We start from the raw sequence: 26548 nt of genomic DNA, 5'->3' as shown, positions 1-26548 counted from the left end.
CTCCCTGTTGTTGCTGTTGTTGTTGTTTTCCTTCTCTACTTATTAGGGTAGATTGGCTACATCTCCCAGTCTTGGTAGGGTGCCTTTATGTAGTAGATATCCTGTGGGTCCCAGTGGTGCGGTGTCCCTGATCACCTGAGCTGGGTACTCCAGGAGTGTCCCTTGTGTGGGTTGTATGTGGCCCTCTGTTGTAGTTGAACCTTGATAGCTGTTGGCATATCAGTGAGTCGGATTGACCCTCAGGCTAACTGGCTGTGAGGACTGACTGTGACTATAGTGGACAAACTCTTATGTGGGGCTGACCCCACGGAGTAGGATTCGCTGAAGTGGGGCTCTATGCCTGCTTAGTCCACCCTTTGGGTGTGTCATTTGTGGAGCTGATTGGGTGGTGCTCTGGTGTGGCCACCAGGTGTGGTGGTTCTGGGGCCTCTTGGGAGGAGCAACAAAGTGATCTGTAGTTGGTAGCTCCCTGTGATGGGCTTGGTGGTGCCTGGAAGAGGCTATGCTGTGAACTGAGGCTGGCTGATTCCAGTGCCAGGCTGGGGGCTGCTTAGCAAGAGGTACAGTATATGCTGAGGCCAGAGGCTGCTTTTGTAGGGTTTGTGGACCTTCGTGAAATTTTAGGGAAGTCCTCAGTGCAGGCTGCTTGTGAGTAACAGCCGCTGAAAGAGGTTCTGGCCTGTGCTAGAGTTGGGTGAGATGGGTTCTCAGGGAATCACTAAGGGAGTTAAGTTTGATGGAGACTCAAATTTGGCTCCCACCTGTGCCTGTAGGCTGTGTGGGGGGCGGGCCCAACAACGGAATAATGGTGCCTGCCTGCACTTTTTTTCTCAGCTGGAGCTGTTTTCTCCAGCCCTCACCCTGTAGCCAGAGAGAATTCAGTTCCTTCCCATATGTCCCTGGTGCTTTTTGAGCTTCTTCCCCAGAACTGGAGCTCAGCACCAGTGAGTCTTGTCAGTGTGCAGGGGCTCTTTAAGAGGAATGCCTGGGACTCCAGCAGGCCTTCATCTCACTCAGACAGAATCCCCACCGATTTTCACAGCCAGAATTTATGGTGACTCCTCTTCTCGGTGTTGGTGCTCCTGAGCTGGGGACCCCTCGCTCTTTATGGGAAACCTCTGCACCTGAGATATCCCTACCAATTCTTAACCTTCACAGGTGGGTGTGGGAAAGCCTCTTTCACATCTCTGCCCCTCCTACCAGTTTTGAAGTAGTTGCTTCTTTGTATCTTTAGTTATAGGAGTTCTGTTCTGTTAGTCTTCGGGTCGTTCTCAAGGATGGTTGTTCTGTAATTTAGTTGTAATTTTGATGTCTCGGGAGAAGGGAAGCACATGTTCACCTACTTCTCTATCTTGACCAGAAGTCCTGGATTCATTCCTAACAACTTCTAATTTAGCATATTTTGATAGCTTCCCACAATACTGACTTTGCTATAACATTAATATGAGACCAATCAAATAAAAATTATGGCAAATTAAGCTGATCTTTTCAATTAGGTATTTTGGAAATTAGGCTGTTTTAACTGTTTTGTTGTATTATGATGTTAAAATTCAAGTGCATGTGTTTTTGTTTTCAGTATCAGCCCTAAAGACAACAATTTAGTTAAGACATCTGATGTGGGTCTGTAGAATTATTTATAATTTCTACATTGAACATTTCATATAAGATTTTCTACTCAAACAATTTTTTTATTGATGGTGTATAAAAGTATTCATTAAATTGTTTTTTTCTTTTTCCATTTAGAAAAAATATATTCAAGGGGAAGAGACTTAATATTTTTGATCTTAAGGCAGTTACTGAAGAGGCACCTGAAACAGGTTTGTTAAGAAAAATACTGTTGTTCAGATGTAGAAAAATTCTATTTTTGAAAAACATTCTTAATGTTTAATTGTGTAATAATCAGATATTTTAATATTCCATCCTGTTATTGGCCTGTATCCCACTTATGAATGTGGTTATGGACATTGCTAGTCTTAGTCAGATTTTCCTCTTGAAGTGTTGTCTTGTGTGAGACAACGGGAGGTTAAGGACCAACTACCAGCTATATGAATTCAGAGTGATAGCATGGCTACTAATTTGAGGTAGAACATTAATCATCTGCTATTTATAATGTATCTCTATACTATTATGGAAAGATAAACTGTAGTTTCTGCCCTCAGGCAGTTTCCTGTCTAGGTGAGGAGGTAGCATTTATAGAAGTAACTTATTGAAATGATTTGATGATTGCTTAGGAGATGGGAAGAAGAGCATTCAGGTAGCAGTAGTTTCTTTTTTTCTTAACACAGTCTTTGTTCTCTATTCTTTTTCCTTTCTTCTTTGAGCAAGAAGTCAAATCTTTCAAATTTGCCACTTTAAATCTACTTAAAAGAAAAATAAGAGTATCCTCTTGCCTGGCATTATATTTATTTTGCTGATAGTATAAATAAGGAAACTCAGTACAAATGGCCTACAGCTTACAATTGACTTCCGTTTCTAAAGATTGTAAGTTAGCTTTTTGGACCTTGGTAGAAATAATTTTATACTTGATATTTAAGTTCTTAGGCCAGCTTCCAGTGGCTCATTTAAACTTTCTATCAGTTACTTATATAAACATCTGATTCTCCCACTATTCAATAAACTCCTTGATAGTATGGGCTAGGTCTCATTGATTTTCGTATAGCCAGCAGCAGTTAGCCAAGTGGCTTACAGATAATAAGAATTAGTTATCTTAAACCTTAAAATTTTTTGAACAAATTAAGCTAAAAATACATATCCAGAGAGGAAAGGAGTTAATTCAGTCATTGGTTGTTCATTTAAATGAAGGTGAAGCTAAGAGAACAGCCACCTTTGTATTGTGTAGACTGCATTACATCTTGTATGGGGAATGGATCACTTCTCTTTCGAAGTGGCAAGTGTTAAGCTTGCTTCAAAAACGGAATTTGTTGTCAGGGCAACTGCTGTTGTCCGTCTAATGAACAGCTGAAGAGGCACTTGGATTCTTGAAAGAGCCAGTTTGCTTTTTTTAATCAGAAATTTTATTCCTAAAACTGAAATTAGTTGATGAGGAAGTACTAAAGTTATATGTACTTTGTAAAATAGTATAAAATGATTATACTCTAATAAGGAAAATAATGCACCAATTTATGTCAATTTACTCTAACGAAGGTACTGTTTTAATATGCTATACCTGCAGTGGTTCTCAACCTTTTTGGCACCAGGGACTGGTGTGCTTATGAGAATCTAACGCCTGATGATTAGAGGTTGAGCTAAGGTGGTGATGCTTGGGCCGGGGAGCGGCTGCAAATAAGGGAAGCTTCTCTTGCTCGCTAGCTGCTCACCTCCTGCTGTGCGGCCTGATTCCTAACAGGCCACGGACCGGTACTGGTCTACGGCCCTGGGGTCGGGGACCCCTGGTTTAAAGAATGTCTTTTGTTCCCAGTTGAAAACAAGAATAGCAACAATGTGAAAAATGTATATTTAACATTTATTTACTGTTGTTTCACTACTACCTAAAATATGCCTGACTTATAGTTGACCTTCAGTAAGTATTTATTGACTGAACGAATGAGTTCTTCTGGCCCATGATTTCCAGATTTCGCTCCTACTAAGTGCTTACCACTGCTACAAAGGATATAGTCATAGACCCTACTGCTTATCCTGGAGTAATGTGGAGCTGAGAGGCAGTGTGGCTTAACGGAAAGAGGTTTGCTGTTAGATATCTGGATTATTCAACTTCATATTCTGCCATACTAACCTCTACAAGTTTTTCTTTCCCCACCTATGAAACGGGGCTAATACATTCCAAGGATTAAACAAGGTAACGCAATTAAAGTGTCAGGCATAGTGTCTAGGACACAATGAACATTCAGTAGTTGCAGCTATCAGTGATGATGATGTTAGTGATGATCAGCATAAAAAATACATAGGTTAGGAGAAGAAAAAAATGGCATAGATGATAGAGCTCTGTTCATCCCTCTGGTGTTCAAATCAAAGTTGTGACAGAAACAAGGAGCAAACAGCAAGGAAAAATTGCCTGGGATCTGGATGAACAAGTCATACAGCTAGGGAGAAATCCAAGAAATCACCCTGCAACAGCAGAAGGTAGGATGGGGCAAAGACTAGAGGCTGCCCAGTCCCCAGTGGCTGAGTGAGATAGAATTTGTGGCAGCAGCAGCTGCAGGCGCCTCTCAAAGGGGCCATGTCCGCCAGCGGTGATGGACCTGCTAGCTCTGAGCAACAGTGCCATTTTGGTTGTGCAGGGACTTACAGGGGGACACTGAGTTGTCAGAGTGAGGGCCAAGGCGAGACTTGCTCTGTATAGAAGTGCTGGCGGTATCCATTATTTCTGTGTTGAGCCCTCACCTCTCCCAAGTGTGCAGACGCAGAGTCACCGTAGGAGACATGTCATCAAACTGGTTAAAAGAGGTCACTTTGCCCAGAGGATTCCCTGAATCTCCACCTCCCCCCAACTTGCAGACCTACCCAAGCCACATCCAGGTGTGTCCTCTCTTCTTCAGGTGCCCCTTGCTGAGCACTGCCTAGACTCACACTGGAGGCAGCTAGCCTCAGTTTCTGGTGTGGCCTCTTGAGGCAACTATAAGCACAGCATCTGTGGCTTGCTTGCTGAATCTTAACAGGTGGCCCTGGGGTGGGGGGGGCTATACTTGGCCTGCAGCTGAACCCCTCTCAGGACTGTGCCACTTGTCATCTACCACACAAATCTACATTAATAAGACCAGGAGACTTAGGAGTTTTGCTTAGTACATAGAAACACATGGAAAGGCAGCCAAAATGGGAAGACAAAGAAGCAGAAACCATATGAGAACAGAATAGAGATCCAGAAATAATGGAGTCAAGCAATCTAACAGATACAGAGTTCAAAACACTTCTCAATGAACTTAAGGGAAGTATAGATGAATTCAGTGAGAATTTTAACAAAGACAAAAAACAAAAATAGAAATGGAAATTATAAAAGGGAACCAGTTAGAAATGAAGAACATATTATCTGAATTGAGAAGTATATTAAATGGAATAAATAAAGTGAATAAAGAAGATCAAATGACTTATATATAGGATGGGAAAGCCAAGGACAATAAATCAGAATGTCAAGAAAAAAGGAGCCAAGACTATAATAATAAATTAAAGAGCCTATGGGACAATACTAAAGGTGAAAATATCCGTGTTATAAGGGTACCTGAAGAAGGAAAACAAGAAGTCGAATATATATTTGAAAAAATGATGATGAAAAACTTCCCTAACCTAGTGAAGGAAATAAACATAAAACTCCAGGAAGCTCAGAGAATCCCAAAAACCAGGAACCCAAAGAGGCCCACACCAAAACACATTATAATTAAAATGCCAAAGGTTAAATACACAGAAAATCCTAAAAGCAAGAGAAAAGCAGACCTACAAGGGAGCATCCATAAGACTGACAGCTGATTTTTCTAAAGAAACTATGTAGGACAGAAGGGATTGACACAAAATATTCGATGTGTAAATCCAGAAAAAGATTTACAACCAAGAATACATTATCCAGCAAAGCTATCATTTAGAGTTGAAAGACATATAAAGAGCTTCCCAGACAAAAATAAGCTAAAGGAATTTATCATCACCAAGCCAGTATTACAGAAAATATTGGAGGAACTTCTTTAAGAAGAAAACACATGTATCAAAAACAAGAATAAAGAATGGTAATAACTATATTCCTATCAATAAGTACCTCAGATGGAAAAGAGTTAAGTGTTCCAACCAAAAGATAGAATGGCTGAATGGATAAGAAAACAAGACCACTACACAGGCTGCCTACAAGAGACTCACTTCAGATTAAAAGACACACACAGACCAAAAGAAAGGGGAAGGAAAGAGCTCCTGCCTCGATGGACCTAAAGGGTATTGCACTGAATGAAATGGATTGGATAGAGAAAGACAAATTTCACATGATTTGTCGTACATGTGGAATCTAAAAAACAAAATCAACAACAAAAGTGGAAATAAACTCATAGATACAGAAAATATTTAGACAGAAATTAGATAGGGGAGTTGAGGGACAAAAAAAAAAAAGGCAAAGGAATTAAGAGATACAAATAGTTGCAGAATAGACATGGAGATGTAGAATGTAGCATGGGGAAAATGGTTAATGTAATAAATATGGAAGAGGGGTACTAGATTTAATGGGGTGATCACTTTGCAAGTTATGTGGATCTCTGATCACTTATACAGCTGAAACTGGCATATTGTATGCGAACTATAAGTGAAAAAAAACTCATTGAATTGTACAATGTAAATACAAGCAGCTAATTGTCTATTATATTTCAATGAAGACCAGGAAAAAAAAGACATAGATTAATCAGTGTCCACTGAATGAATTTTTAAAATGTGACCATGATAATTATTTTACTGTTACAATTACTCTGCAAATGTGACTGATAAGCCTAACCGCTGTGATCTTTTCTGTGTGTCAGCTGTCCTAGGCAAACATACTTAATATCCAGCATTCAGGGTGTGGTAAGGCATGGTCATACATGAACTTTCATGTGCAAGTCTTTGGACATGCTTTCTTTTGGGTAAATGTCTAGGAGTAAAATGGTTGTATGATAAGTGTCTTTTTTTTTTTTTTAACTTCTGGAATTTTCTTTTTTTCCCCCTGAGTTCTCACTTCACTTTTTTTTTTTTCCATCTTTATATTCCATTGTATAGATGAATCATAACTTCTTCATCCAATTGTATTTTGATGGGCATTTAGGTTGCTTCCATTTCTTGGCTATTGTAAGTTGTGCTACCATGAATATTAGGGTGCATAGATCTTTACAAATATTGTTTTGGTTTTCTTTGTATAAATATCTGGAAGTGCAATTGCTGGGTCAAAAGGTATATCCATTTTTAATTGTTTGAGAAACCTCCATAGTGTTTTCCATAGCAGCTGTACCAAATTGCAATCCCACCAACAATGTATGAGGGTTCCCTTTTCTCTTCATCCTTGCCAGCACTTATCGTTCTTTGATCTATTGTTGATAGCCATTCTGACAGATGTCAGGTAGTATCTCATTGTGTTTTTAAATTGCATTTCTCTGATGATGAGTGACCTTGAGCATCTTTTCATATGTCTATTAGCCATCTGTATTTCCTCTTTGGAGAAGTATCTGTTCAGGTCTTCTGCCTATTTTTAATTGGATTGTTTGTTTTTTTGTTCTTGAGTTGTATGAGTTCTTTATATACCTTGGATATTAATCTCTTATCAGATGTATCATTAGTGAATATCTTCTCCCAATCAGTTCTCTTTTTGTTTTATTAACGGTTTCCTTCGCTGTGCAAAAACTTTTTAGTTTGATGTAGTCCCATTTGTTTATTTTTTCTTTTGCTTTCCTTGCCCAAAGAGATATATCTGAAAAGAAATTACTATAAGTAATAAAGAGTTTACTGCCTATGTTTTTTCTAGAAGTTTTATGGTTTGGGGGCTTACATTTAGGTCTTTAATCCATTTTGAGTCTGTTCTTATATATGGTGTAAGAAAGTGATCCAGTTTCTTTTTTTTTTGCATGTATCTGTCCAATTTTCCCATTACTGTTTATTGTATATTCTTACCTCCTTTATCATATATTACATGAGCATATAGGCGTGGATTTATTTCTGTGCTCTCTATTCTGTTCCGTTGATCAATGTATCTGTGTTTATGCCACTATCATGCTGTTTCGATTACTGTATCCTTGTAGTATAGTTTGATATCAGGTAGTGTGATACCCTCAACTTTGTTCTTCTTTCTCAAGATTGCTGTTTGGGGTCTTTTATGGTTCCATATAAATTTTAGGATTATTTGTTCTAGCTCTTTGAAAAATGTGATTGGTGTTTTGATAGGGATCGCATTGAACCTATAGATTGCTTTGGGTAGTATGGCCATTTGAATGATGTTGATTCTTCCTACCCATGAACATGGTATATGCTCCCATTGATTTGTAACTTCTTCAATATTTTTTCAATGACTTATAATTTTCTGAGAATGGGTCTTTTACCTCCTTGGTTAATTTGATTCCCAGGTATTTTATTGTTTTCAATGCAATTGTAAATAGGATTGTTTTCTTAATTTTTCCTTCCAAAATTTCATCATTGGTGTATAAAAATACCACTTACTTCTGAATATTTACATTGTAACTTGCTACTTTACTGAATTCACTTATCAGTTCTAACAGTTTTTTGGTGGAATCTTTAGAGTTCTGTATATATAGTATCATGTCATCAGCAAATAACGAGAGTTTTACTTTTTCTTTTCCAATTTGGATACCTTTTATTTCTCTTTCTATTTTATTGCTATCGCTAAGCCTTCCAATAATTGTTGAAGAGGAGTGGTGAAAGTGAGTACCCTTGTTCTGGATCTTAAGGAAAATGTCATATATGGCCTTTATTATGTTGAGGTATGTTCCCTCTATTCCCACTTTACTGAGAGTTTTTATCATAAATGGATGCTAGATTTTCTCAAATGCTTTTTCTGCTTCTACTGATATGATTATATGGTTTTTTATCTTTAAATTTGTTAACGTGGTGTATCACATTAATGGATTTGTGGGTATTGTACCAATCTTGCATCCCAGGAATAAATCCAACTTGATCATGGTGTATGATATTTTTAATGTATTGCTGAATTTGGTTTGCTAATATTTTGTCGAGGATTTTTGCACTAGTGTATGTCAGAGATATCAGCCTATAGTTTTATTTTTTTTGTAATGTCTTTGTCTGTTTTTGGAATCAAGGTAACAGTGGCCTCATAAAAGGGGTTAGGGAGCCTTCTCTCTTCTTGAAGCTTTTGGAATAGTTTGAGAAGATAGGTGTTAATTCTTCTTTGAATGTTTGGTAAAATTCACCTATGAAGCCATCTGGTCCAGGACTTTTGTTTTTTGGGAGGCTTTTGATTACTGATTCTTTTTCCTTAGTGGTAATCAGTCGAGTTGTATTTTTCTCTTTCTTCTTGATTCAGCTTTGGGAGATTGTATGTTTCTAGGAATATGTTCATTTCTTCCAGATTGTCCAACTTGTTGGCATATAATTGCTCATAGTATTTTCTTATGATCCTTTATATTTCTGTGGAGTCCATAGTTATTTCTTCTCTTTCATTTCTGATTTTGAGTCCTCTTTTTTCTTTGATGAGTCTGGTTAAGGATCTGTCAATTTTGTTAATCTTTCCAAAGAACCAGCTATTGGTTTCATTTATCTTTTGTATTGTTTTTCTAGACTCTATTTCATTTATTTCCGCTCTGATCTTTATTATTTCCCTCCTTCTATTCACTTTAGGCTTTGTTTGCTGCTCTTTTTCTTGTTCTTTTAAGTATAAGCTTAGATTGTTTATTTGAGCTTTTTCTTATTTCTTGAGGTAGGCCTGTATTGATTGCTATGAATTTCCTTCTTAGGACTGCTTTCACTGTGTCGTATAGATTTTGAATCATTTTGTTTTCATTTTCATTTGTGTCTAGATATCTTTTGATTTCTTCCTTGATCTCATCGATAACCCATTCATTATTTAGTAGCATGTTGTTTAGCATCCATGTATTTGTGTATTTTCCAGTTTTTTTCTTGTAGTTGATTTCTAGTTTCATACCATTCTGATCGGAGAAGACAGTTGATATTTCAGTCTTCTTAAATTTATTGTGACTTGTTTTGTGGCCTAACATGTGGTCTATCCTGGCAAATATTCTATGTCCACTTGAGAAGAATGTATATTTTGTGCTTTGGGGTAAAATGCTCTGAAAATATCTATTAAATCTATCTGGTCTAGTGTGCCTTTTAGGCCCATTGTTTCCTTGTTAATTCTTTGCCTGGAAGATCTGTCCATTGGTGTCAATGGGGTGTTAAAGCCTCCTACTATGAGTGTATTACTGTTGATCTCTCCTTTTATGTCAAAGAAAATTGATTTATGTATGTAGGTGCTCCTATGTTGGGTGCATGAATATTTGCTAGGGTTATGTCCTATTGATTTATCGAGCCCTTTATCATTATATAATGCCCTTCTTTGTCTCTTATTCTAGCCTTTGTTTTAAAGTCTATTTTATCTGATTCAAGTATCACTACTATGGCTTTTTTTTTTTCATTTCCATTTACATGAAATATCTTTTTCCATCCCTTTACTTTCAGTCTGTGAATGTCATTTGATCTGAAGTGGGTCTCTTGTAGACAGCATATGTATGGGTCTTATTTTCTTATCCATTTGGCTACCCTGTGTCTTTTGATTGGAGCATTTACTCCATTTACACTTAAAGTGATTAGTGATAGGTACTGCCATTTTATTTGTTATTTCTATTTTATTTTTTACCTTTTCTGTTTTTACAGAAGTCCCTTTAACATTTCTTGTAATACCGGCTTGGTGGTGATGAATTCCTTAAGCTTTCCCTGTCTGGGAAGCTATTTATCTCACCTTCCATTTTACTCGAAAGCCTTACTGGGTAGAGCATTTATGGTTGTAGATTCTTGTTTAACAACAAGATTAACGCTCAGGGTGACTAATTGTGGGAATTGGCTGCACCCACAGGGTAAGAGTTGCTGTGTGGGAACTGACCCCACTGAATGAGATATGCCCTAGCAGGTTTGTGTACTTGTTGCAACCACCCTTTGTGTGTACTGCTAATGGGCTAGCCAGGAGTTGCTCTGTTGTGGTCTGGTGCCAGCCTCTGGATGCACTGGTGTTGTGGCCCCTGTGGAGGGGCTCCCCAGTAGGCCAAAGTCAGCCCTGCTTGCTTGCTCAGGGCTACCTGGTGGGAGCTACAAAGCAATCCACAGATGGTTGTTGTCTATACTGGATCTATAGAGTGGAAGAGACAACTCTAGGCAGCGGTCCCATTATCCCCCGTTCCTGACCTTGGGCAGTTTAACAGGGGACGAGTGCTCCTCCAGGTCTGACACTGCATGTCAGTCGCTTATAAATCTCTGAAACTGGAAGAGCCTCCGGGTGATATGTGTATTGTGTGGTGCAGGGAACCCGGAGGTCTCCTGGATCTATTGAGCAAATTTCTCCCAGCCACTGCAGTGTCAGTTTACATGCCAGCGCTGCCTCTGTGGCTCCCTGTACAAGTTTCCAATTGTAGCAAGGTCAGCTACTGCCCTCTATTAGCCTGAATGTGCCACCCAAGGGCAGGGGCAGCTTCCTGTCAGCATGCGGCAGGCACTTTTTGTATTGGATGGGGGCAGAAGCTCAGGGAATCAAGGGTCGTCAAGCTAATAGCTTCAGTTTTCTGCAATTTTTGTGTCTGTACATTCCTGCAGTAGTCACAGATCACATGGAAACAAGCTGCTGTCTGGGGAAGTCCCACAGACCCATGCGATCCCCTCAGGAGATGCCGCAACTGTTTTCCCTGAAATGCACTCACTGTGCTAGCCAAGGTCTGTTGCCTGCGCAGAATGTGCAGCCCCAGAGCCAAGCAGGGCAGGGGAGGCTGCCTGTCAGTGGGCTACAGGCACTTTGTGGCTTGGATGAACTGGGATGTCAGGGAGACAAGGGCCATCATCAGGTCAATACAGCCTCAGTTTTGCTGCTGCTTTGGTAACCTTTTGAGCATTCCCACAGAAGTCCCAGATCACGGCAAGACCAGCTTCTATCTGGGACTGGCCCACACATCTCTGAGATCCACCCAAGTTCATGTTGGTAGCAGTGATCTGCCTGAAATTATCTCAAATGCGTGCTCACAACACTGGCTGCCAGCTGTGAATGCTTGGCCCTGAATCGGCACTGGGGCATGGCAGCCATCCAGCAGGTTGGGTGGGGCAGGCTGATCTCCTCAGGCCAGTGCTTCCTAATGGCCCTGTGGGAGGGGTCTTCACTGTTAAGCTTGCTGGGTCTGTAGATTGCCCAGCAGGAGGGCAGAACAAAGGCACGTAGTGGCTGCCCATCCAGCCCTCGTTCAGGTGCCAGGTAGTGCAGGCTTTCTCAGTATGAATCCCGCTGGAGCCTCTGACCCACCGCAGGTGAGTGTCCACAGGTCAGAAAGCCTGTTTGTGGGCCCTTCAGAGGAGCATCTAGGATTTCAGTCTCCCTTCACTCAGTGAGCTGGAATCCCCTCTGGCTTTTACAGTTAGAGTTATTGAAATCTCCTCTTCCCTGGGCTGGGGAGCCCCCAAATGATGCCAGGACCTCCCTCTTCTTCAGGGAAGCCTCTGCGGCCTCGCTCTCCTTCACAGTGATCCTCCTCCACCACCCACGGTGCAGGTCCAGCCCAATTCGCGACTTTGTCCCTCCTACCGGCTTCAGTGTGGCTCCTTTATATTATCAGAGTTATGTGTTACAATCAGCTGGACTTCAAGTGATTCTCCATCTTGATTATTTTGTAATTTGGTTGTAATTTCATTGTGGACCTGGGAGGAGGCAAACCCTGCCCTTACCAAGTCTGTCATTTTCCGCTAGTTCAAGTATATTCTTTTTAAGAAACTATTTTCTGCAGTGGTTGCACCATTTACATTTCTACCAGCAATTACTGGTGGGACTATGACTCATTCTTGAAAGATGTCTTAAATTTCCAAAACAAGTGGTTGAAACGTAATATGATGATGGTTATGATGGAGTTGGTTTGTAAGGGTTAAATGTGCAAAAAGGATTAATGTGCAAAAAGCATTTAGCACTGAGTAAGTGCTCAGTATCCATTAGTAGTTTATCATTATTATTCTAATCATGTTATTTTTTTCTTTGGTCTTTATTAGTATTAGGTTAGCGACTTATCTTGACAGACTAAAAATCAAGTCTAGATAGGCTGGACTTTTAAAAGATCAAAGTCATTGGTTATATAAAAATATTCACATTCATAAAAAATATCAAACAAAATACATATTTTTTCCTTTCCAGTAGTGGAGGCAGTGAGACTTTAGGGTTGTTTAACTAGCATTGTAGTAAAAGTTAAGGCTTGTAGTTATTGTAGTTGTAGTCATTATAAATCATTTTTGTTTCTATTTTAGCTTTCAGAGAATGACCTTTCAGTATATACTGTTTAATTATGAGCTTCAAGGTCTGAAAATGTATTACCAATTCAAAGTTGATTATAATATTCTTAAAAAGAAAAATAATTGACACTGACTTGTGCTTATTTGAAATGTTTTTACTCTACAGAAACAGCACCTTCCCTTTGGGATGTGGAATTTGCTAAGCAGTTAGCAGCCGTAAATGAACAGCCCTTTCAGAATGGTTTTGAAGAAATAATCCAGTGGACAAAAGAAGGGAAACTGTGGGAGTTCCCAGTTAACAATGAAGCAGGTAAGTCTTAACCTCAGAGGTTTATAAAATTCAGTGATTGAGATTAAATGTGGCATATGTTCAATTACAGAGCCTGATATTTACATGAATTTCTAAGCTTTGTGTAAACATCTTTGCCATTTTCTAAAAGAAATCGAGTGTGGTTTTTTTTAATGTTAGAAGTTCATTTAATTCTAGATGTTTGCTAAGGAAAATGAAGAAAAATTATATAGCAGAAATGCATTATGAATTTCTATGACATAAAAGTGCAAATGGTGCCAGTTTTTTAGTTAAGTAGAAAATTACCTGACAAATCTTCTAATATACTGAATACTGGATATGAGACTATACTTCAGTTTTGGAGAACATTAGAACTCTTTAAGATTTTATGCTGGTATCTTTTATGTATAAAACCTTTGCCTTATGAGTTGTAAGGTTCCTTGTACTTAAAGCCACTCAAAGCAAAAATGTTAGGAGGCTTTGAAACTCTGGAACTCTTTAGCGTCATACCTAGATTTTTTGAATTGGTAATAAAATATTATCTACTTTCCTAGAAATTTTTCTGAAGTTGTTACTTTTTCCTCAATCAAAAGGAAAACAATATTGCTGTGCCATTTATTTTTATGGCACCCATGTAGTCATCAGCTAAACATTTTCATTGAATTTTATAGGTGTATTTTCAATTAAAACAGATTTGTCTACTTTTTTGGTAAGACGAGCTAGAAGTTGCAAATACCTTAATAAGTCTTGAGAAATCGTACATATTTTAACCTTTGTAATATTATGCTATCACTGTAATATTTTAATTTTTGGTAACCTTTCATTTGTTTGGGTTAATAAGTAGAATGGAAGCTTAGATATCAGAAATATTTAGTCTCGTTTTCATAAAGTATAACTTTGTATAGGAAAACTTTAGAGACTAATAAGTCCTTTAACAAATTCTTAATATTTCGTGTATTTGTATAGTGTATGCAGTAATACAGCACGCTATTTCATCTATTACACAACATATATATTTCTTAAAATTTTATGGTTTTTATACTCTGTAAGACTTAAAAAAAAAAAAAACAGGGACTTTTTAGTTGTACAAACTTGAATATAAATCCCTGTTCTGTCAATTATAAGCCATTTGCCTTTGAGGAAATTATTTACTCTCTTGAGCCTTAGTTTCCTCATCCGTAAAATTAACGATACCTCATTGGAAGAATATAAGAAATAAGATAATGTTCCTTAGTTACTTAGCATAGTGTTTGGAATGCAATACATACAAATACATACAAACGTTAGTTCCTTTCCCCTCCTATATGTTCATAGAATTTTAAATGTCATGAAAAACTAGCAAAATACAATGTGAATTTAAGGGAAGATTTCATTATTTAATGATACTTGAATGTTCCACGTCTTTATGGTTAAACACATAGTTTTAAAACCCAGTATTGAGGTAGAATGACATGTGACTGTTTAGGAGAGACAGTGAAATGTAGTGGTTGGGGTTCAAGTCCCTGGGTAAATTATTGACTTAATCTCTCTAAGCCAGGGGGCATCTATAAAATGATAGGAATGATAAATGAAATTACTTTATGGGATTCTTCTGAGAAACAAGTGAGATTATACAAGTAAAGCATTGTCATCATCCCAGTTTCTACAGCAGTGTTGTGAAGGGATTTACTGCTGTAATTGTTTTCTGTTCTATACTGTAATATTTTAAAATCTTAAAATATTAGCAAGGGTATTATGTATTTTCTAGGAACCACCAAATAGGGTAATAGGAAAGCTTGAATTGGTGGTACGTTGTCATCAACAGTAAAACACTTTTAAGTTCATCAAAATCTCAAGTCCCCAAACTCCAAAGAATTTATCTTAAATTTGACCTGGGTTTTAAGATAGTTTAATTTCTAAAAGGGAGGGGAAAAAAACAGCATTTTTAAGTCAGATTGTAGAGATAAATGTGACAAATATCCATATACACTATACATGTTTATTGATGCTTTGGGGTCGGAAAGGGAGGTATCATTTCCAGCTCCTTAAGGCAATTGTTATCTGAATGAAAAACAGGAAAGGAACTGTGGAAACTTTCCCACTTTGCTCACTCCTCTAAATACAACTTAGGAACTTCTGAATACTCAGAGAGATTGACATTAGAACTTGGAGCCTCAACAGTTCAATAGTATTCCTTTATATTTCTTATTCTTAATTTTTAAGATTAAAAAAATGTCATGCTCTCTCTACCAGTAATTAGCTTATGAAGATTTACTTTGGTGCTTTTGGGAAAAGATATTTTATTTTTAGGGGCTTGCCATGTCAGTTTTGGAACATAGTATGAAAATGACAAAACAACGTGCCCTATTTTACAATTTACTTCCCAGTGTTGTGTTTTTCTGATATATAAAAAATTTGGTTTGTTGTTTTGCTACTTAAAATGTATAAATTATTTTTCCAATTTGAAGTAGTTTTTTTTTCAGTGTTTGTTTTAAGAACTGGTTTGTTCTTTCTGTTGTGCTTTGCCAGCATGGAGATTTATAAGAGCTGTTAGATAGAATTGTTCCCACTTAGATTTTGCAGTATTTGTTATATGTTGCATCAATAATAAAATAATTTTAATTTTAGCTTTAACTTTGACTTTAATCACATTTTTGCCATAACCTAGTTAATAGAACTTCGTTCTTGAATATCCATTACATACATACATACACACACACATACATACATACATACATACATACATACATATCACCAAATTAAGGATGTTTTGGAAATGCTCTCCAAGAGTAATTCTTAGTTACAGGCTTCAGTGGGCAGAAAAGCTAAGTCATGAATGTTAATCACATTTTTGTTTTTATTATTTGATTGGTTTAAACTTTTTCACTTCTGAGGTGCCATCTTTTGCTAGGGTATCTAAAAAACATGTGCTGTAATATGAGCTGGCAAGAATAGTTAGGAAAGTTCAGAATTACCATAGAAGGGCTCTGTTTTTATGGGGGAGTGTGTAGCATAGAGAAAGTGAGGGCAGCCATAAAGATGATTAGGTATATGTTTTCTGAAACAATGATGGCCTATGAACAAGAGCCTCAAAGTTCTGACAGGAAAAGAAATGATAGTTTTGACAATAAATAGAAATGAAAACAATTGAGAGTGAAAGTGACTTCAGTGGTATAATATGTCAAAATAATTGGTCATTCGATTGGATAGAGAAGGTGTGGTATAATGGAATGTTACTCAGTCATAAAAAAGAATCAAATCTTACCATTTGCAACAACATGGATGGATCTAGAGGGTATTATACTAAGTGAAATAAGTCAGACAAAAACAAATACCTTATAATTTCCCTTATACGTGGCATCTAAAGAACAGATGAACAAACAAAACAGAGACAGACTCGTAGATACAGAGAACAAACTGATGGTTGCCAGATGGGTTGGAGGCTGGGTGAAAAAGGCAAAGGGATTAAGAAGTACAAATTGGTAGTTACAACATAGTAACAGGGATGTAAAGTACAGCATAGGGGATACAAGTCAATAATATTGTAATAACTATGTATGGTGCCATTGGGTACTAGACTTATCAGAGGGATCACTTTATAAGTTATATGAATGTCTAACCACTATGCTGTACACCTGAAACTAATATTGAATGTCAACTGTAATTGAAAAATAAAAATTAAAAATGTAAATAATTGGTCATTACTATCAACTGAATTCTACCCATTATTTGTTGCACCATATTTTTAGGTGTATTGAGTAATATTTAATTGCATTCAATAATATTTAAAGTCGAATGAGACAGAATTAACCTGTTACCTTAGTTGATTGCATACCATATGGGATTTCCTTCCTGTATGTTTCTCTTGTTTATTAAAAAGGTATTTTAAATTTCATAAACATATGAAAGTTTACTTGCAAAAAAGTCAATAATATGAAAGAATAGGGAGTATACCTCTCAGTTCTCTTCCCTTTTCCTGAAACAAGCATTGTCAGTAGTTTGATATGTGTCCTCACAGTCCACTTTAAATGGCAGTTACGTATTTATTTGTTTTGTTTTGACCTACATGGGACTATACATATATTTTCCAGCATTTTTTTTTTACTTAGCAATATATCTTGAAAACATTTCCTTGTCACAATAATATAGAGATCAATTTTGTTTTAATAGTTTTATAAAATAGAACTATTTTATATTTATTTAGTAGTTCTATAATATGTCATTGTATTCAGTGTAAATATTTTACCCTTCTGTTGATAGATGGAGCTATAGTAAATCCTTTTATATATGTCTTTCTGTGCATGTTTGAGTACTTTTAATTCCTAGAAGGGTCAAACAATAGGTATATTTTAAATTGCAATAAATATTGATACATTCTCTTTTAAACAGCCCATTTATCTTCCAACCAACTATATGAAAATCCTATTTTTACACCCTTTACCTAATGCTGAATATTAATCTTTGAAATGTTCAGGGCCAAAAGTGGCATCATTGGTATTTTTATTTCCATTTCTCTGATTGCTAACCAGACTGTGCATCTTTTTGTGTATTTATTGGCTATTTTGTATTTGTTCTGTGACTTACATCTTCATATCCTTTGAAGTTTTCTTTTGGGGTGTTTTATCAGTTTGTAGGAACTTGATACATTGTAGAGTTAATCTTTCATCTTTTATAGTTGGTAATATTGTCTCCCAGTTTATCTTTCTTTTTAAATTAATTTGATTTTTATATCATAATAATTTTGTAGTTTAATATAAAGCTATAATATAAAGCAATTCTTTTTATCACCTGTACTCAAAGCCAACCTCTTTCAGTCTTTTTGCTCTATTTTATTATTTACATTTCTAAATTATATGCTTAATACTTCTATCCACTTTAGATATTATCTAATGTGTATGTCTTTTCCTCATCCTCTCAATATAGATCTATCATAATTTTTGTTAGATCTTTGTTAATTATATTAGTATGACTCTAATATTCATAAATTTCAGAATGATAATCCTTAGTAAGGGATATTATTTGTTTAAAATCATAGCTCTAGGCACCATTGGGTCCTTTAATCTGGGAACTTTATTTTTCATTTGTGGAGAAATTTTCTTTCATTATCTGGTAATAAAAGCCTTCCTAGTCTCTCTCTCTGCTCTCTCTCTTCATGTTCTATGCTCTGGGAACATTCTTCAACTTTATCTTATGACCTTTCTCATAGGTTTTTGTTTCTCCTATCATATTTTTTACTTTTCAACCCTCTTCTTTAAAAATTGTTGTTATTCTTGGTATTAGATTTTTTTCCCTGCTACTCAAATTTTTTTGTTTTCTCAAAGTTTCTTTTTGTTTCAGAGTTTGCATTGTTTAACACTAGCTGATGTTTCATTGAGTCCCCATATATGCGTAAATTTTTTTGGTGTACAGTTCAAGTTCCAGATAAGTAAGCCGCCGTACCGTGCAGTTGTTCAAGGATCCAAGTTTCTTCCATTTTACTATCTTCTCTCCCATAGGGTGTTTTCCTCATGTGTGTGAATAAAGATGAGTCACTGGAACACTGTGCTCAGGTTTATAAGAAGAGGAAAAAGGGGTATAGTGTAAGCAATTCCACTATCTTAAAGGTTCTGTCCTGATAATGTCACATGTCATTTCTGTTCATATTCCATTGGTGAAAATTTAATTATGTGGCCATGCCTAACCCAAAGGGGAGCTGGAAATTGTAATGTTGCTGAACATGCACAGACAGGTTTTTACTTCTTTGATAAAAAAGGAAAATGGATTTTGACAGGTGAGTATCAGTTTCTGATAAGGTGTTTGTCACTTATATTAGAGACTTTCCTAAAATATCTGCTGTTCTTTAGATGTTTGTTCATCCAAATATAAAAAGCTGTTTTTGAATTTGTGTGCATGGGTGGGACTTGTAAACTGTTGGGCTTCGTTTCAGAGGAACTTGGAAGGAGCCAGTTTGAGACCATGACAACCCAATATTTATTCTTCTTTTCATTGACTCTGGTGAGATAGTTTCCACCCTCCTGATTTGAGGCTTTAGGCCTTGACTGTGCTCTGAGGACCGTAGAGGAAAGGCTTTGTGGGTAGGGTGGTCTCACCATTTAGCATGCAGGCTTTCACTTAATTACCCTCTTACCAATTCAGTGGTGTTTCTTTTTTCGTTTTAATTTCTCTGAAAAGTAAATTGTCTATCTTTGGGAATGCATGGTGTAGTCATCTAGAGGTACATATGGAAGATGGGACATGGGAGATCTAACTATTCCCTAAACCAGTTTTAATTAATTCTGTTTTTTTTCATTCCTCATCTCCACTCCTAATTTCAATGGTATAATAGTCCCCCACATCTATGGAGGATGTGTTCCAAGACCTCCAGTGGATGCTTGAAACTACAGATTGTACTGAACCCTGTACATACTATATTTTTTCCTATACATATATACCTATGATAAAGTTTAATTTATAAATTAGGCACAATAAGAGGTTAACAATAACTAATAATTAAAAAGAACAGTTACAGCAATATACTGTAATAAAAGTTAATGTGATTATTGTCTCTCAAAAAATCTTATTGTATGTACTCACCATTCTTGTGATGATGTGAGATGATACAATGCCTATGTGATGAGATGAAGTGTGAGGTAAGAGTTTTTATCAAGATAAGTATTGGATCATCTGATTTTCTTCTTTAACCTGTTAATGTGGTGTATTACATCGATTTTCAAATACTGAACCAGGCTTTCACAACTTAAATAAATACCACTTAATATTTGTGTATTAGTCTTTTTATACACTGTTAGATTTATTTGCTAATTTCTAAAAAGGTTTTTTGCCTCTAATTCATGAGAGATCCTGGTTTGTATTGTACATGCATGCGTGCGCCCTCCTTCCCTCCCTATCTCTCTCTCTACCACCCATGTCTTTATTATTGATAACAAGGTAATTATTACTGGTTTCATAAAATGAGTTAGGAAGTGTCCTTTTTGTGGAAGTTATTGTGTAAAATTGATGTTAAATTTTCTTTAAATATTTGATAAAATTCTCAAGTGAGGTGATCTAGGCCTAGAGATTTCTTTTTGAGAGCTTTGAAATTACACATCTATTTTTTTAATAGCTATAAGACTGTTGTCTATTTTATTTTGTTTGAGTTTTGGTAGTTACAATGGGTTTTTTTAAGTCGTCTGCTTTTTTCAAGTTGAATTTGTACAGTTATTGATGGTATTCCTTTACTATCCTTTTAATGAGTTCAAGATGTATAATGATAACTCTTTTTTCATTCCTAATATTGGTGGTTGGTGCCTTTTCTCCTTTTTTCTTTATCAGACTTGCTAGAGATTTATCAATTTTACTGATTTTTTAAGAACCAGGCATTGGTTTCATTGATTTTTCTCTGTTTTCTTATTTTCAATTTTATTGATTCCTGATTCTATCTTTATTATTTCCTTCCTTTTGCTTGCTTTGGGATTATTTTGTTCTTTTAATAGGTTCTTGAGGTGGGAGCTTAGATTATTTATTTGAGACTTTTCCTCTTCTTTTGTATGCATTTAGTGTTGTATATTTCCTGATCAACAATGTTTTAGCTGTGTCCTACAAATTTTACTTTGTTGTATTTTCATTTTCATTCAAATCTATTTGATTTTTAAATTTTCCTTTTAGATTTTCTCTGACCTATTAAGTTTTTATAACCATATGAATTTCCAAGTGTTTGAAGATTTCCTATAATTTCTGTTGTCTTTTTGTTACTGACTTCTAGTTTGATTCCATTATGATTCAAGGACACACTGTATATTATTTCAGTTATTTTAAATGTGTTGGAATTTGTGACCCAGGGTATGGTTTAGCTAGGTGGATGTTTCATGGTTGCTTGAAAAGAATTTCTATTCTGCCGTGGTTTGGTAGAGTGTTCTGTAGACATTGGTTTGATCCTATTAGTTGTTCAGTTCTTCTGTATCTTTGCTAATTTTTTACTTGGTAATTCTCTCAATTGCTGACAGTGGGATATTGAAATACCTATTTATAATTGTGGATTTTTCTCTTTCTTTATTTCTATCAGTTTTTCTTTCATTTATTTAAGAAGTCTGTTGTTTGGTGCATACGTAATTCAGATGCTATGTCTTCTTCATGGATTTATCCTTTTATTATCTAATGTTCCTTTTTCTTCCTAGTGATTTTATTTGCCCTGAAGTTTGATTTATCTGATGTTCATGTAGCCACTCATGCCTTCTTTTTTTTTAAAAAAAAATTAATATTAGTGCCTTTTCAGTCCAGAACCATCATCTTCCAGTAATTTGCGAAAATCACCAACACAAAGGGAAGGAGAAGAGGCACCCGCTATATGTTCTCTAGGCCTTTTAGAAAACATAGAGCTGTTTTTTGGCCACAAACATGCTAATCTACAAGAAGGGTGATATTGTAAACATCAAAGGAATGGGCACTGTTCAAAAAGGAATGCCTACAGTGTTACCAAGCACGCAGTTGGTATTGTTGTAAAGAAACAAGTTAAAAGCAAGATTCTTTCCCAAAAAAGTAATGCACATATTGAGCATATTAAGCACTCTAAGAGCCGATATCGCTTCCTGAAACGTGTGAAGGAAAATGATCAAAAAAAGAAGGAAGCTAAGGAGAAAGGTACTTGGGTTCAGCTGAAGTGCCAGCCTGCTCCACCCAGAGAAGCGCACTTTATGAGAATAATGGAAAAGGAACTGAGCTGCTGGAGTCCATTCCCTATGAATTCATGGCATGATAAGTTTTAAAAAAAATAATAAAAGACCTCTAATTGAGTAAGTCCCTTCTCCCAAAGAAATATTTAAAGAAAACCAACTGTCCTGATTCTTTGGGTGATGTCTTTACTAATCAGATGTAGTGTTTTTTCTTGCTGAAAGATGAGAGGCGGTATACTGTGCAACAAAGAGTATAGTCTTTTGGTTAGCAAACTGCATCTGTTAAATTACAGTTAAACTCAGAGAAAGTTGATCATTCATAATTGCATCATAAACAGCTGTATTTTAAGGATTAGGAACTTGCCTTTGAAGCCTGCCACTTAAAAATAGATTATTTAAAGTCAAAAAAATTAATATTAACAAGATATATCTTTCTCCATTCTTTTGCTTTCAACCTATGTATGTTGTGTTTGAAGTGAGTTTCTTATAGATTGCATATAGTTGGATCATGTTTTTCTATCACTCTGCCAATCTTTTCATCGGTATATCTAGACCATTTACATTTAATTATTGATGTTAGGACATAAGTCTCCCATTTTATTATTGTTTTTATGTTCATTATCTATGTTTGTCATTCCTATGTCTTTTCTTGGCTTCCTGTGGGCTGCTTGAACATATTTCAGAATTCCATCTTATGTTATTTACGTACTTTTTTTAGTATAGCTTATATAGTTTCTTTAGTGGTTGCTTTAGATATTAAAATATTTATAAGCAATAATTGTGGCTGCACTTTGAACGTTAGTATAATAAGCATTGTAAAAGTTTATAAGCTTTGCATCTATTTAATCTTTACAAAATCCCCAAGAAGGTGTTGTTTTAATCATTTTATGCCTGAGGAAACTGATGCTCAGAGGGTTTAATTTGCCCAGTCACACAGTTATTAAATTGGTGGGCAAATCTAGGTCTGACTTCAAAGTTTGTCTTTAACTGTAATACTATATTACCTCATTAATGTTAATTTTATGATGTAGGTTTTACATTATAAATTGTAAATGTATTTTGTCTTATTTCCTAGGTTTTGATGATGACGGTTCAGAATTTCATGAACATATATTTCTGGATAAATACCTGGAAGATTTTCCCAAACAAGGACCAATTCGCCACTTCATGGAGCTGGTGACCTGTGGCCTTTCCAAAAACCCATATCTGAGTGTTAAACAGAAAGTGGAACACATTGAATGGTTTAGAAATTATTTTAATGAAAAACAGGACATTCTAAAAGAAAGTGGCATACAGTTCAATTGAAGTCCATAGAAATTTTTATTTCAAGCTGTTAGAGATTGGTATTATAACTAAATAAAATAATTTTACTAGAAGTTTTCCTGTATTGTATTAATTATTGCATCTTATTTGAATGATATGTCAAATTATTTAAAAATATTTAATGGTAACTGAAAAATATTCTTGCATGAAAATGATCAGCATTCATAGATTCAACTAATAATTCTTTTAAAAAAATATCTTTGAATTAGTAATGTTTAAAACAACTTTCTCTGACCTTTTGTTCATTCAGTGACCATAATTCATTGAAATACACTTAGTCATATATATGATGACATCAGAGGGCTATACCAGTTGAGACGATTTATAAACAGATTTATATACATAGAATATATATGCATATATACATATATATCTTTCCGTATTTACATATGTGCACATTTATATTTTTATTTATTTAACACTAAACTATCCTTGTCTAAGTCTGCATTACTGTAAAGAAGTAACCTTGTAGAAATAAAGGGCTTATTCTAATTTCTTCTTGGCATTAGGTCTTAATACCAAGTTAGAAGTATTTATTTTCTATTATAGTGTTTGGCATTGCGATTCAGATGGACTCAAATGATTGAGAATTAAGAAAACAAAACAAAACAAAACTCTAAAACAAGAATTTAGTTTACAGTGGCTCCAGGCTAGTTGTGCTTCAGACCCCTGACACAAGCAAACAAAGCCCCATCAGAAACCCAGGCTTCCTGTTATAAAACACTAAGGAAACAAAGCACCATGAATGCACACCAGCAGAAGTAACAGACAACAGACTAAAACTTGTACAGCCTTTAAATATTGGGCTTATCATTCAGAATATAAAATGTGTAACTTTGAATGAAATATACAGCAGAAGACTATAGAAGTGTTCAAACAGATTTGAAGAAAAAATTAAGTGAAGGAGTTTAACAACAGATAAGACACTGGAAAATAGATTTGGAGACATTTCCCACATGCAGCAGAAAGAAGGAAAGACAAAAATATGGAAGAAGGGTAAAAATTAGTGTAAAAGTAACATTTGTACAATCAGATTTTCATAAGGGGAGGAAAGGGTCAGAGGCTATCTTAGGATAGTTAATAGGTGAGAATTTTTTTTAATTTTTTAATTTATGAAAGAACATGGTTCCATAGTGTAGCGTTTAGCACGTCTGCTTTACACGCAAAAGGTACCTGGGTTCGCACCCCAGTGGAGCCACAGTCCATGGTCTACAGCCATGCCACCCTGAATAAGCCCAATGTCTGATCTCGGAAACTAAGCAGGGTTGGGCCTAGTTAGTACTTGGATGGGAGACCACCTAGGAAGACCAGGTGCTGTAGGTATAAATAATAATAAAATAAAAATTTATGAAAGACAGCAATTCACAGTTAAATTGTTATCGCTTGGTCATGTATAGAAACTGCCCAACGGCAGCAGAATACATTCTTTTCAGGTACACTGGAACACTTAAAATTTTCTATTTTAATTTGGGTATTTAGTTTATTTATAGTTATTGATATATTTGGATTTATTTCAGTACCTTTTGTGTACCCTTACTATTCTTTCTTGCTTTCATTTTGGTTATTTTTTCTCAAGCCATACTAGTGGGAGAGAGGGACAAAATACAAAACATCTTTCAAAGATAAGGGATAAATTGTCAGATAAACAGTTGGCTACCAGTAGTAGATCCTTAATAAACTACTGTAGATATAGATCAGGCAAAAGAGAAATCATCTCAAATTTGAGGTCTTAAATACAAGAAATAGCAAAGAAAGTGATGCGTATGTAAGTTAATCCTAAATAATAATATGGGATTGATTAAAATATGTAAAAATAATTGGACATGTCAGGATGGATTTTCTAAAAAATATCAAGTGATATGCTGTTTTCCAGAGGCACAACTAAAATGAGACTACCAAAAGGTTGAAAGTAAAAGGGAAAAAATATATCTGACAAATGTTAAAAGAAATCAAAAATCCTGAAAGATATTAGAGATTAAAAAAAAAAAAGCTATCTGGAATCTATAACAATTCTAAATTGGTATGCGCCAAGTAACATGGATTCGAAATATATAAGGCAATCATTGACATATAAAAAATAGACAATACCATTATGGTGAGATATTTTAACATAATGAGTTAAGCAAACATCAGAAACTTTGATATAGCTAATTAACAATTTGACCTAATAGACATTTTTAGATCATTTCATCTAAATAGCTTTAAATGTATTCCTTTCACGCATGCACATTTATAAAAATTGATCACAAAATTGGCCAAAAAGCACAAATTTGAACAAATTTCAGCAGAACACAGAGTATGTTCTCTGATTATACTGCAATGAAGTTAGAGACTAAATTGAAAGCTAACAAGAAAGACCCCATATATTCAGAAATTAACACTTTTTATTCAAAGAAAAAAATTTCAGAACTAGACACTGAATCAAAACAAGTTGCGGTTAACGTAATTAGAGGAAAATAATGTTAAAAAAGAAAGGTTATTTAGTGAGGTAAGCTCACTATCTTAAGATATTAGAAAAAAGAATGAGAATAGGGAAATAAGATAAAAACAGAAATTAATGAAATAATAATACAGTAGACAGGATCCACAAAGTCAAACACTGGTTCTTTAAATGACTAATAAACTCTAATCCTCTGTCAAGAAAAAAAATTTTTAGTAGAGAAAAAAACCTTAGTAATAAAAAATGGAGACAACTATAAATGCCACAAGATTAAAGATTTTTTTAAAGAGGTCTTTATGAACGACTTCATGCCAACAAATGTGAAAACATGAAATGAGCAGATTCCTCAAAACTATGCTATTAAAATCAGTGAAAGAGAAAAATAATAAAAGTGGATTTTTATTTTCAAAATCTTCCCAGAAAGAAAGCAGCAAGCCCATACCATTTCTGAGTGTTCTAAACATTCAGAAAACAATTCTAATTTTAGACAAATTGTTCCAAAGCATGGAAAAAGGGAACAAACTCCAACTCAAGAGACTAGAATAACAAAGGTTAATCTCAATCATGAAGATACGTTTGAAAAACCGAAAACAAAATAGTACACTAAATCCAGCAATGAATAGGGGGAAAATATCACCTCAAAGAATGCAGACAAAAAAGTTTGATAAAATTCAATGGTCATTTATAATTTTAAAAAATACTAGTAAATTTGGAATAGAATTTCTTTAATGTCGTTTACCAAAAATCTACAGCAAACATTCTTTATGATGAATCTAACCATTTCCTTTAAGTTGATAACAATTTATTTTCAGCATTATACTGGGATCCTATCCTGTGCAGTATAGCAAGAAAAAGAAATATAAAAGCTGTTGGGATTGAAAATTCATCCTGAAGTAATCTCCAATGGATCGCATCCTCTGAGTGTGGGCAGAACCTGCGACTTGCTTCTAGTAAACAGAATATAGCAAAGGTGGGTTGCAGTCA

The 26548-nt window shown here is 35.5% G+C and overlaps 1 protein-coding gene and 1 pseudogene across 1 annotated transcript in view; both read left to right on the top strand.

Annotated features, from left to right (window-relative positions):
- The window catches only part of MRPS31 (mitochondrial ribosomal protein S31), a 38331-nt gene extending 15143 nt beyond the window's left edge, over window positions 1–23188 (top strand). The window contains exons 5-7 of the mRNA XM_016120005.2: window positions 1744–1817; window positions 13052–13195; window positions 22877–23188. Coding sequence (XP_015975491.2) covers window positions 1744–1817; window positions 13052–13195; window positions 22877–23106 — 448 coding nt within the window. The 3' untranslated portion in view covers window positions 23107–23188. The remainder of the gene's footprint in view (window positions 1–1743; window positions 1818–13051; window positions 13196–22876) is intronic.
- A 1143-nt stretch (window positions 23189–24331) lies between these two features.
- On the top strand, window positions 24332–24447 carry LOC118609729 (annotated as a pseudogene).
- Window positions 24448–26548: the final 2101 nt, after the last annotated feature.

Source organism: Rousettus aegyptiacus, unplaced genomic scaffold (assembly GCF_014176215.1).
Source record: "Rousettus aegyptiacus isolate mRouAeg1 unplaced genomic scaffold, mRouAeg1.p scaffold_m13_p_11, whole genome shotgun sequence".
In the NCBI taxonomy this organism is placed as follows: domain Eukaryota; kingdom Metazoa; phylum Chordata; class Mammalia; order Chiroptera; family Pteropodidae; genus Rousettus; species Rousettus aegyptiacus.
Note: the sequence above shows the minus strand (reverse complement) of the source record. Positions and strands in the feature narration are given on the sequence as shown.